Source organism: Adelges cooleyi, unplaced genomic scaffold, assembly GCF_023614345.1.
Source record: "Adelges cooleyi isolate 19-005CV unplaced genomic scaffold, UGA_ACOO_1.1 ACOO_flye_CR_arks_rails_tigmint_CR_PRNA_8, whole genome shotgun sequence".
NCBI lineage: Eukaryota > Metazoa > Arthropoda > Insecta > Hemiptera > Adelgidae > Adelges > Adelges cooleyi.
The window spans coordinates 3,897,085-3,909,842 of NW_026096513.1; the positions used below are offsets into that span (position 1 = coordinate 3,897,085).

Here is a 12,758-nt window from a genome sequence, read left to right on the forward strand (position 1 = left end):
TAAACCTCCAAGCCTCCACATTTCCAATATTGCACAGGTTTAAAATTGAATAAGGCCTACGGTCTTTCTAGTCCGGCTTTGATCATAATAATAATTAGTTAAAAAATCTTATAGTCCGCCTCAGTGGATGTTGGTCCGTAAAATGTACAACCCGATCGTGTCTATTTCTATTCACTAGGTACAGCTGTTATATAGTATTGGCATGCATAACAATATTAGGTCTTATAGGGTTTTACAGTAATTGACCATCATTTAATTGACTACCGGTAGATGGCGTTTGGGCTGAATGCGCCACCGCCGCCTCGGATACCGGTTTGTTGCCGACCGAAGACCACCGGCTCCACGCGGCCCTCTTTAGTAGTACGTTATCGTGTGTCTCGTCGATTCCACGCTTTGTCTGTGCTCGAGTGGAGCGTATTCGGCTCTCATTCTGTGTTGGTGGTTTTTTTTTTTTTTTTAATATATATATTTTGTTTCTAATTTTACCGCGGCTGTGTTCTTTGTGCGCTGTTCGCGAATCGTCAACGAATTAAACGCAATATCCTATCACCGTCGCCGGATTTTCATAAGAGTTATCGAAAGGGGGTAGGCATTATTATAAAAGGGTATTGGTGGTCGCATCGAAATACCGTGGAATGACCGTGTCGTCGCCGGCCGACCGGCTGCTGTACTACGCTATGGCCAAGTGACAGCAAATAGTAGAAAATCAACGTACCGTCCGTTTACAGTGCCCGTGTTTAAGCGCGCCAATTAGTGTTCGAATACCTCCGTCGAGGGAAATCAAAGGAAACCGCAAGAAAATGGTGCCGGCCGTCAACAAGTGGTCGCTGTTTTTGTTGTCGTTGGCGTGCGCCGTGCCCGGGTCGCATCAAGTGGAAGAAAGAGGTGAGTGCACGTTTGAAAATGCATTATACTTGGACCGCCGCCGGTGTAAATTTAGAAATGTCAGCCAGTATAGAGGTCAGGTGCCGTCGTAACGGTGCAAATGTCAACCGGCTGTTTCTATAAGGGCCATAAGCGATTTGTCTGACAATAGCCCCAGTTTTCACTGGGAGTTCACTTAGCATTTTTACATCAGCCAATACGTATGACGTATAACAAGCTCGGTACGTTGGTGAGTGTATCTACTGAGAAAAGGTACTCAGTGAAACTGGGTATTTTGAAATAGGCTTTTTAGGCTCGGCCAGACACCAAGTCTTATCAAGACCAACTTAGGCGACTAGGTATGTCTATTGAACTTGAATAAACGAGGAAGTTAAGTATTATAACCGTGGTCAGTTTCTGGAGGTAAACTCAAAGCTCTTTGACTGAGGGTCGAGGGTGCAGGGTCCATTGTGTTTTTATAGCTGCAAGTTTATGAAAATGAAACGTATGCTAGTGAAAGGGCTACCTAAGATTTAAATTAATTCTTTAAACAACTTTGGATCGCTTGTTAAAAAATATATCATAGATGTGTCACGGTATTTTTGATACTGGCAATATTTAAGAAAAAAAATGGTTTTAAAAATGTCGACCGTGACAATTTATTTTTAGATAAATTTTTATAAGCTTTAAGGTATCTATAAGTAAAAGCTATTTTTGTGGTAAAAAAATGCTTTCGCTGTGACAATATCGTGAGACTGGCTGATCCAATTTTAATTCTGTAAAAAGATAAAAATTTGTCGGACTCTTTACTGGGTTATTTTGAAAACCGAATATCATATGTAAGAAAGAAAAATTAAATTGTTCAATATTAAAACCCATTTTTTTAAATAAAAAAATCTGTTTCCAACATAACTAATTATTAAGTTATGTTGAAAGAACATAAAAAAGAACTCGTGTATCTTTACTGAATTGAAATCGGATCATCCTAAGCAGTCAAAATTGTGTCTAGCTTTTTGATCTAAAACATCAAAAAATAGATCGCTTTCAATCCTCTTTAAATAATTACTACCTAATTAGTCTAAGTTTTAATCTGTGACAAATTCCAACGTATTAGAATTGATGTATCACGCATGGTAAATTCATGAATACTGGGGGAATATCAGTTTTGTTCATTTTTAAAGTTTATATTTTTACTCAAATTAAAATTATTACTGTATAGCAAGAGTACGTCGTCAACCATTGCTCTTTCCTCTCAAATACAAAATATTTCAAGACCATTTCAATCGTTGGAAATAGTATCACACTAAATTGCATCAATTACCGATGCAATACATAAGACATAAAACTATATTAATATAGATGCTATTTGTCAGTTCTGCGCACAGTCGTTAACGTTTTATATTAGCCTTTACTGTCATTGTAAATATTTCACATATAATATTGAACAATATGTTTATACTTGAGTAGGTATTAAATAGAAAACAAATAGTGCGTTGCAATACAATTTGTCATTACTCTTTATTGAAAATAATCCTAAAAGCAGACGTACGGTTAACGTGGTTTTAAACGTTGTTAATTAGCAAAAAATATAAGAAACAAATATTAGTCGAACATTAACTATGATTAAAATCTTACATTCTTCAAATATCGATAAAATGTTCACTATATTAATGTACATAACCCATGAGTTATGTTAAATAATTTTAAGAACAGCTACACATATCCCTGCAATAGACATTTATCTCCTTCGTGTTTAACGTCAAAGACAACATAAACCCACACACATAAATATTTACGAATACCGTCATATCTCAATGCTAATTGCTTTTAAATGAGCGGTTAATTTTTTTCAAATAAACCGTAGAAACACACAACACTTCCTTTGTTGTTAAATTGTCTCGAAATTTCCTATTATAATATTTATAACAGTTTACCTAAATGAATGGCTAACGCCCAACGTTTAAAATCATAAAATATCAGGTAAATTTTAATCAAATAATAACTGGGGGTGGTAGTAGTTCCAGCGATTCTATTATTATTATTCTACGACTCAATATAAAGTATACTGTGTTATTCCTTTCAAATAGGTAATAGGCAAAATGTATTAATGCTGTGTTAACTGTATCTCGAATTTTCGACTTCCTCAACAACATCTACGTTGTGAACCACCGGCACTCTAGGCTGGTTTTTGTTCTACAAAAGTTTACTTTAGTCATATTTTTTGTCTAGACAGCCATAATAATGTTTGTAATAATTACAATATGTGGCTTGCGTGTAAACGCGTTTGAGTTGTGGCCAAAGGCTAAAGAAAAAAAAAATTATAATTTGCATTATTCGTTTTGCAGCGCGTAACAGTTGTGTGTACAAAACAGAACGTGTGTTCTACTTCATTACATAATAATATTTTATTGTAATACGAATTTTTTTTCTTTCTTTCTAAAACGCCCTTAGCGAGATTTGAATACTTTTCCCCACCTGTTTGTTTATATTATTATTCGGTTATTATCGCTGCTATTATTAATGTTATTGTGTTGTCGCGCCGTCCCCGCCGGTGTAGAAAATAAAAATATGCATTGTAAGGTATCGGTCACAGCAAGAGGTCTCGAGCCGTGAGTCGTCGTCGTCGTCTCAACACAACCGTACCAGGACTACCTTATATTAATTATATTGTGTTCTAATACTAATTAAGAATTAAAATATATTATGTAGAATCATAATCATGCCAACTGTATCTGCCGTTATCGGTTTCTGGTGACCGGTTCTATAATCTTTCATTTACAAATAATTGGAAAGACCATACGGATTTGGGTAAAATTAATAAAATTAAATATCAGTGTTGTATTAAACTTGTAACGGACAGAAAAGCAAAGAATTTCGGCCTATTATGACTAAATGTGGGTGGCCTGTGAGTAAATCTAGCTTTTCTCTATATTGTAAAGATATAACATTATAGAACATTTTTTTTTAGGATTATAGTCAAGAACATCACTCGACAATGTTGTTGGTCTACAATTTTGCTTCTAACCTACTTGTGCTTATTCAACTTGCTATTCCTCTGAAGTCTGACGTTGTATCGTATTAACCGTCCAAGTCTAATGAATTTGCTCTAAGATAAAATTTTCTAAACTATTTCAACGATTTCTATTTATGGTATGCTTGGCATGCCTACCGAAAACTCATTACTTGTTTCCAGCGTCCGATACTGTTTTAACTTTTAACATAATATTATTGTATTAATAATGCGATTGTCGAGTGATTTCTATACACGAAAGTCCAAGTACGACGACCACGTAAGTTCGTTTTTCTTGCGCACTCATCCTGCGACAGACAGGCATGTGCACTGTGTAGTGCATGTGCTCGGAAAACACTGGTTTAGTGTTTACATAGAGATTATTTAAATTTTAAAACGCCACAACATACTTAATGGCCCCGCGGCGTAGGCGTTATAATATGTGTTAATACAATACACGAGCATACAATACAATAATTATGAATGCATGCCGCCAACAAATTAGTTTTCCTGTAAAGAGTACAGACACTCCTTCCGTTTAGCCCGTGTCGGACGATCATCATCGTTCGGATTTCCATCGAGAGTTACATTTAAAAATCTCAAAACATGAAAGTCTGTCTCTGAATTGCCAGAGCCCACGTTTACATAGTAGCAATAATAATTTTAACCGGGGATCGAGACTTATCGTACGGAATTAAATAATAACAATTATATAATAATAGCAATAATGACTACTGATACGGGGGGCCATCAATCATAATCAGCGTGTGCCGTCGATGGAGCAACGCTTGAACGCTATAGCGCCCAGTATCAAACCCTGACAACAGGGACGAATGTAACTATTACATTACTCATACACGGTTATATTCTTTAAGATCATTACAAACGGTGCTTTCGTTTTCTTTGCCAAATCAACCCGTTTTCATGTACAGCCTGCCCGAATCATGAGATGTATTTTCTGAAGCCGAATTTGAACTCCTCTCAAAATCTTCTAGTCCATTATTCTAATTTAGGCTTCAAATTTATCCGTGTTTAATTAAAAATATAAACAATATTTAACGATGCCTACTTTTTGCTTATAAAATAATAAAACGGGTAAACGTAATGAGGAATCTATAAATGTCATAATCATATCATAGATCCACAGATGAGTGTGTTAATGAATTGTAGGAAGTGTTCCAACTGACTGTAAACTATTTTGGAATTACTGTGTTATTTTCTAGATGCACTAATAACCATTTACTGTGCACACGTCCGAGTAATTTTTTTTTTTACATTGGCTAGAATTACAAATATTTGAAGCATATTTGATCGCAATTACCAATCCAATTGCCATTATGTTTCATAACACTGATAGGTACGGTAGGTCAAACATTTTCAAATAACTCCGTAAAATATGTTATCCCTTTAACGACGGGCTAGAAAATAAGAACTCGTATCATATCTATAATATCGACTAATCCCCCCGAAATGTGCTTCAAAAGAAGTCTACGAGCAAGTTACAACTCTTACTGTTTGCCCGCATGTGTGAGCAATCTCTTTAATGACCGACTATATTGTTGGAACGTCGACGGGACTACTGTGCGTATGTGTGGTCCATAAGGTCGCATACTGCATTCGGGTCGTATTACCCTAACGGATAACAATCTTTAAAACTTCATTTTCGATTTGCCAAAATGTTCTAGTGTAGAACGTACTGAGACGAGGGTGAGGCGTAGGACCATGAAGATTTTGAAAAACGCTTTGGGTCCACTATAGTTTTAAGTTATATTGTATAACAGCGCACCACAGTCTTAAACGCCCGCACTGTTTTTAATAGGCAGTTGACAAGTGTTAATTATTATTATCGTCATCATCTCCTTCACCCTGAACCGTTTCCGTCATCTACACTTTGTAATTACCGTCGAATACGACTACAATATATTCCCATACTGTTCCCTTCCTAGGAAAATATATAATAGAAATTGTCATCGGTCGTTGCTTGCCGGATGCATATGGATGAGTGTATATCCTGTAAGTATATTAAGGTATAAGATTACGGTATTTTTATTTCCGATGCTGTTCGAGGGGAGAACGTTGTACGGATGACAGATAAGATGTGTGGGGGTTGATAGCTCGCGCATATTTTTTTAACCAACAAAAAAAAACGCTCTTATATAATAATAATAAATATATAATAGCTTATGTAAACGGATTATATTGTGAACGGTAGGATTAAGGGTTTGTACGTGATCTGACGGGAAGCTAACGTTGAGTGTGTGTTTTTTTCCTATTCAAAAGAAATCTTCTTTCCGGAGATTTCAATAAGTGGCGCCCGACAATAGGGTAGTCGGCGTCGACCTCTCTCTTCCGTTATAATCGTGTGTACTGTCTCTGTGTCACTGTCTCGAGTGTTGGACTTTTATTATTAAGCCCGCAATGCTTTTGAACGACCATTGGAACAATATTAATGGAGCTGTCGAGGGATGTTATTCACGAGCCGTCTTGCAAACGCAGCTACATGGGCAGTACTAGCTTATTATGATTTCACGGATGCACTTATAATAAACGAGTCATTCAAAGTACCCCACAGCATGCCGGGATCATATTAGCCGTGACAAAATCCTTTGGAGTCTTTGAAATGTAAAGCACGTTGGAATCGAGTTCTCCCCCGGAAAAAAAACTCATACTACAGAAATTAATAAACACGCTTAACGCGTGTATGTGTGAATAACCCGTGGACGTTCACCATGATATCCGGCTATCCTTTAATAGGCTGTTGGTGTTTGAAATCAGATTTCCTTAATTAGATTATCTAGTCTTCAATTAAAAACGATTCATTTTAAAGATACTTTTAAGATATTTAACAACGACATGCTCCGCAATCCACAGTGAACTTTTAAAAACTTAATGCAATATAACATTTACAACTTTTAAACAGAGGTGATTTTTGTAAAGAATATATTTTTTTAATATTTCTTATAATACCTAACCTAATGTGTTCGATTTTAGTAGAACACTGTGGCTATATTATAGAGGATTAAACATTCTGCATTCAAGCCATAACAGATACTATGTATCACGACAATAATATCCATTTCATAATTAAGGTAGGTATAGAAAACATTAGTTGTAAATTAAATGAGTCTATTATTGCAAAAGCCCACTAAGTATATATAATTTTTTGACATTTCATAAAAAAGAAAATGCAATTGAATATATTTAAATTCTTTATATTTTGTAAAATTATATAATAATACAAATTATAACCTAACACCCTTTTACAAATCTTAACTATGGATTTTTTAAATGGGGGTTTATACAAAAACTGACTTGCCTTTTTTATAACACCCCGATTTATAAAGCTTACACTTGTCAGTCGGAACTAAGTTAAACTGGACGTGTACAAGTACAGTTATCGTCAGTTAAAAATTCACCTCTGGTTGACGAACATAATAATTTGACGATAAGCCGTGTATAAGGTGGCTGAACCGTGAGTCGAATATTTAACGTACACTACAACAATAAATAATGTGATTTTAGAAAAAAAATTACAACTCGCTCAAAGAATATAATATATGTGTACAGTGTATTTTTCCCCTCATTGTATATTTTTGAATTGGTAGAAAAAACGTGTTATTATATTATACAAAGTTGCCAAGTCGACGTTTTTTTTCATTTATAACTAAATTATTATTGTTATTTTTCTATGGCACATGAAAATGTTGTTTAAAAACGCTCAATAAGAATTCGGCTTATTTCCAAATTCGTCCATTCATTCAATGCATGTTTTTTGACCGAAGAACAAAATGTTATGTCATTCATATTTTGTTACCATACAATTGTGTAGGTAATGTGATAGGATCACAGATTAGATTAAAGCAGAAGGATCACTTCCAATGTAAACAAAAACGTACGGCCATTTTGCCAACGTATATTAATAATAACATTATACTGATTTACAAACGAGGAGAGATGATCGCTGCATTTTTGTGTTGAAAGTATTGTTACCGTGTTCATTTTTACGAATGTCCCAGGTGCCGGATAGGATCATTTAAATTCCAAGATCTCAAAATTTCAAAATCGGCACAGCCCAAATTACATCGATTAGATCTGTGCCGACAACGACGCCAAATCAATCGTTAAATCACAGCAGGTATCGTCGGCGGCGATCCAAATATTTTATTACACAAAAACACTCCACGTCCAGACATTTTAAACATACAAACATGATAGGTGTACAGTTTTTATGCGCTCCACGCGGTTTGCTTTGCTTATCTGGTTACATAAAGTATACTATTTGACCCGTTGTACGGTTACACGACGACTATATTGTGATAACGGCAAAGTAAAATTATAATAATTTGTTCTTCATAAATCTACGGGGGTTAAGTTCTCTAGTCTTAACGGGCTTCGGGATTACCATCGGCGATAGCAACAGATTATGGCAAGCGAAACTTATAATGTAAATTCCGTTTACACAATTATTATTATTATTAAAATACTGTTTTTACCACAGTCAAAGCGCCTCTCGACCTTGGTTCAGTGGAATTAGTTAAATCTCGAGCAGTTATATTTTTTAATATTTTTATTTATTTCGATTTAAGTGTTGTACACACACTCGAGGCACCGCGATGATGTCGGTTTCGAATTTCGTCGAATCGTGAAAGAATAAAAAAAAACAACGACTGTCTTTCTAGCAACTGATTAGGGTCGATTAATACGACCCATTGGCGACATACGCGCTTGTTCTTTGTTGACGAATCAATTTTTTTGTCCACTCAACCATTGCGTACGTATCGAGATTAAAATGATGTCATCGATTTTTTTTCCTCTCAGAAAAACGGCCAGTTAATTTTATTGTCGTTTAATTAATCGTTGACTTCTTCATTTGTCATTTGCAACGGTTCGATTTGCCCGCGACTACTTTGAGACCACCGCATCGGGTAAAGTCATAGTAACGTTTTCTTACGGTCGATTTCTCGAAGGTCATTCATTGGCATTGCACATAATAATATAACAAAAATATATCTGATGTGGAATAAAAAGTAGTCGTCATAGTAATATTATTTGATTTGTTAATATCATATTTTCATCAAAACACTTTAAACGTTAACAAATTAAAAATCTTGAATTAAAAACGCGGAGTAAACTAATGAATTGGATCAATTGACTCATCCCGCGTTAGACGGACAAAGTAGACTATAATAATTAATGACGAATCGATATTGTACTTGATTAAAAAAATTCTCAAAAGAGAATATACTACGCCTTTAGTTTTAGCTTAGAATATATTCTTTTCTGGGCAGAGTATAGTTTTCTGCTCTCTTAAGGGCTCCATAAAACAACCGTTGACGTGGCTACTGATGTTAGCCACCTGGGGTACGAAACGGAAGACCACGGGGCTCACGGTAGTCACCTATAGCAATTTTGAGTCGCCGTATCGACGGCGGTATGGTTATAAACCAGAACCAATTGGGGGCGGGGGAGGCGGCGGCGGCAGGTCAGGAAGGATATGAATTCCGACATAGTTATATATTATTTTATTACTAAGGCCGAAGGCGCCTGCCCATCCCCGTGGACCGTATTTATAATATATATTTATAGGGGTATTATAACATAAGTATCGCCCGTGTTTAAATCGACGCGCAATCTTAAGTGGAAGTCAATACATAAGAGTTTTACCTCTCGACGACAATGAACCGGCGGCCGACTTCCTGCTGAGCGTCGGGCAATCTCTTGTACCGTTGCATTTTGGGTTGGGTTTTCGGAAAATAATAAGCAACAACCATTTACGACTAGTTAGCGACGTAATTGTTTCTTTCACCTTTACGTTTTGCACATCATTGATAAATTATTGCTCTAGTTCCTGACCCATCGCCAATAAAGTGAGGGAATATTATTATGTACAGTTGCACAATAACGCTTTTTTTCTCGTGTCACAGTATTTATTTGTAACCTAAAAAAGCTTACAATACTCGTAAATAAAAACTCTACGGTATCAAATTACGAAATGTTAAAAAACAATCGAATTCCTCGCGTTCAAATCGATATCAAATTACAAAAATATATTTGTGTGTATAATACATATGTATATTAAACAACGCGATGCAATATTGTACTAAGATAACATATTAAATGCAATGTTATAGCTTCGTTACTGTTTCTAAGTGGGTCCTACGCATAACATGACTGACGTTATAATAGGTAAATACACTGCTACGGTGGCTATTAATAATTCTCCATAGTGTTTTTTAATTACTCCCGTCAGTCTTAATGAGCCCGTATGTGAAACCCTTTTATTTGTATTAAAAACTCAACAAGATGTATACGTGTAATTGGAGTTAGTTCTGTGTGAAGTGACTAGTGAATTACATTATTGTTATTGTAGTTTTTTAATAGATATATTATCTGCCATAGTATTATTCTTATTAAATGGTTTACAGTACAGTTAATTTTAAATTATAATAAGATATTATCTCCTCCGAGACTTCTTCTCAGCATGTTAATCGGCGCTAACCAATACACTACAGACATATGTGGTCCAGACGGTAAAAAATTCTATATTTTTGTTTTTTCCTCTCGTCCGCCTTTTTCTATACCATGTATGAGCACCGTACATACTATGAACACTGAACACAATATTTTCTCTTCGTCTTTAATTTGTTGTTTTAGGGGCAGGTTTTTTTTCACTACATCACTTTTACCTTGAACTCTTTCGGGTTTTCGTTTCGCCTTTTCCCTACTACTGTTTTCACGTTTAATAACACTAATAATTTAATAATAAATAGCTACAATTCGTGCACAAGGGAAGTCGGTACATTCCTCTAGAATTGGAGCGCGTCAAAAGTTCGCGGTGACAATTAGTCTAATTAAGTGTTAGGTCGCGTAAACGTGTATACATACTAATACTCACGTCATCTGTTACAGATGCACGCCATGTACTTGTTTTTTTTTCTCTCTAAACTCGGAGTATGCGCATCAGCTTTATTACAGTATATGTTGTGTAATTCCTGTTTTTGATATTCGAGACGGGTTTTTGAAAAAATAAAAAACGTAAAGAATGACTTTGTCGATAATTGATTTTAATCAACGTTATTTAATTCAAATGTTATATTTGTCGTATGAGTCTTATAGTAACAGTGTACGCGTTCTTTCTTTGTATTTGTTCGGCGTCCCAGCTAATCACCGCTTATTAATATAATATATACCATAAATTATAACAGTCGTTTTTACATGTATAATGCAATGGCTAAGAGACAATAACGCGGAGAAGCAGTTGAGTATTACTATTATTATTATTTTACTTGCTTGTTGCGCTGAGGTTGCGTTATTAAATGCAACATGAAATATACTAAAAGGTTTTTTTTTTATAGTAGGCTATAGACATTACATAGTTTATAATATTATGGTATATAATACGGCGCAATACTCCGAAGTCTTGTCGCCCAAAACTCACAGTCAATTGGCTAAACCGTGTAATTTCATACGATTTTCTGATCACCCGTCCACTGCATGTGGCTGCATTCTGACATCAATTATTGTTGTTCACTCGGATGCGGTCGTCTATAATATATATATATGTCATATATTATTATTACATTAAGAAAAGGGAATATTGTCGTTAACGTGGTCTAAGTATGGTCGTGTGGCGTTTTTATTAATCGTGGAAAAGATAGCCCGTACGGTGCGGCGTTGTTGTAACAATAATCTATACCAGAACTCGGTTCCCAGCTTCTGGTAAAACGCGTACTAAAAAATCAATAAGGTGCTCGGCAGATTTAAGTTTTTTTTTATGTTATGTCCTTATTGTCCATCTATTGTTGAGCATCGATTTTGGTCTGATCGAGAATAAAAAAAAATACACTGTTTCTTTCGGAAGTACTCGTGTTTCTCTCCGTAACGAACCCTGGCAGCAACTATTACCCTTCTCCTCCCGCGCAGATGGTGTGTTTTTATGTATGATTGTTGTGTGTATTATAATATTTACACGATGATCTTGTTTTTGTGGCGACCGTGTGCACGCGAGATAATCTCGAGAGGCGGAAGGATTCCCACGGCCGGAGAAGAGAGTCGCGGGCAACAGCAGCACCGGCAGTAGCACAAGTGTGTGTAAATGTGTGTGCATGCGACGTTGCCGACAATGACAGGTGAGTAGACGGGAAAAATGGGGGGGAGGGGTTGTAGGTGGTTCTTGTGGCCAAAGGAGAAGGGGCAGGTGTGTGCCGGAGCAGGTGGCCTTAGTTTTTCGGGTTCTCACGACCTTCCGCGTATGTTATAGAAATATTATGAGCATAAGGTACCGTATTTGTGGATTTTTCCCTTTTTCGGGTCACTATACAACATGTTTCGCGAGAGTCTCCGGCCTAAGTAAAGTGTCGTTTACAAGTAATTATACGCTTGTATCAGCGTGCTCCGAGTTCACTCGAGTACGGTTATATTTGATAGGACCGTTCTCACCGGCAACCAGTCCACCACGGTCCAACTTCTATTACATCTCGAGGACAAAAACATGCTACAAGATCAATCCGCGATGGACTTACATTTATTGACCACAAGTTATTCTATAATAAGTGCAAATTGCCTACTAGAGACTTCACTGAGTTTATAATACAAATAACAGACCCTTTAATCTAAAGTGACGATGAGATGCCCAATTAACATATTTGTTCATCAGTTCCCTCCCCTAGCTCAGCCCGCCCTTAAATCCATTTATTTAGAAATATTTGTGCGTTCGCCATTTAATGTACTTTGGTTATGATGTGTTGATCTATTAACAATTTTCATTGAACATAATTTCAGAAATTATAACATCGTTTGTATTGAATTTGAAATTACAATAAAAATTCATCTATCTGTAAAAAAATAATGCTTCTTTTCCCCCGGGTTTCTCTTTTTATATAGA

General features: G+C 35.9%; 1 protein-coding gene across 1 annotated transcript in view; it reads left to right on the forward strand.

The window, feature by feature from the left end:
* Positions 1–449: 449 nt before the first annotated feature.
* Positions 450–12,758, forward strand: part of LOC126845924 (epidermal growth factor receptor) — a 75,552-nt gene continuing 63,243 nt past the window's right edge. The window contains exon 1 of the mRNA XM_050584964.1: positions 450–885. Within this exon, the coding sequence (XP_050440921.1) occupies positions 801–885 (85 nt within the window). The 5' untranslated portion in view covers positions 450–800. The remainder of the gene's footprint in view (positions 886–12,758) is intronic.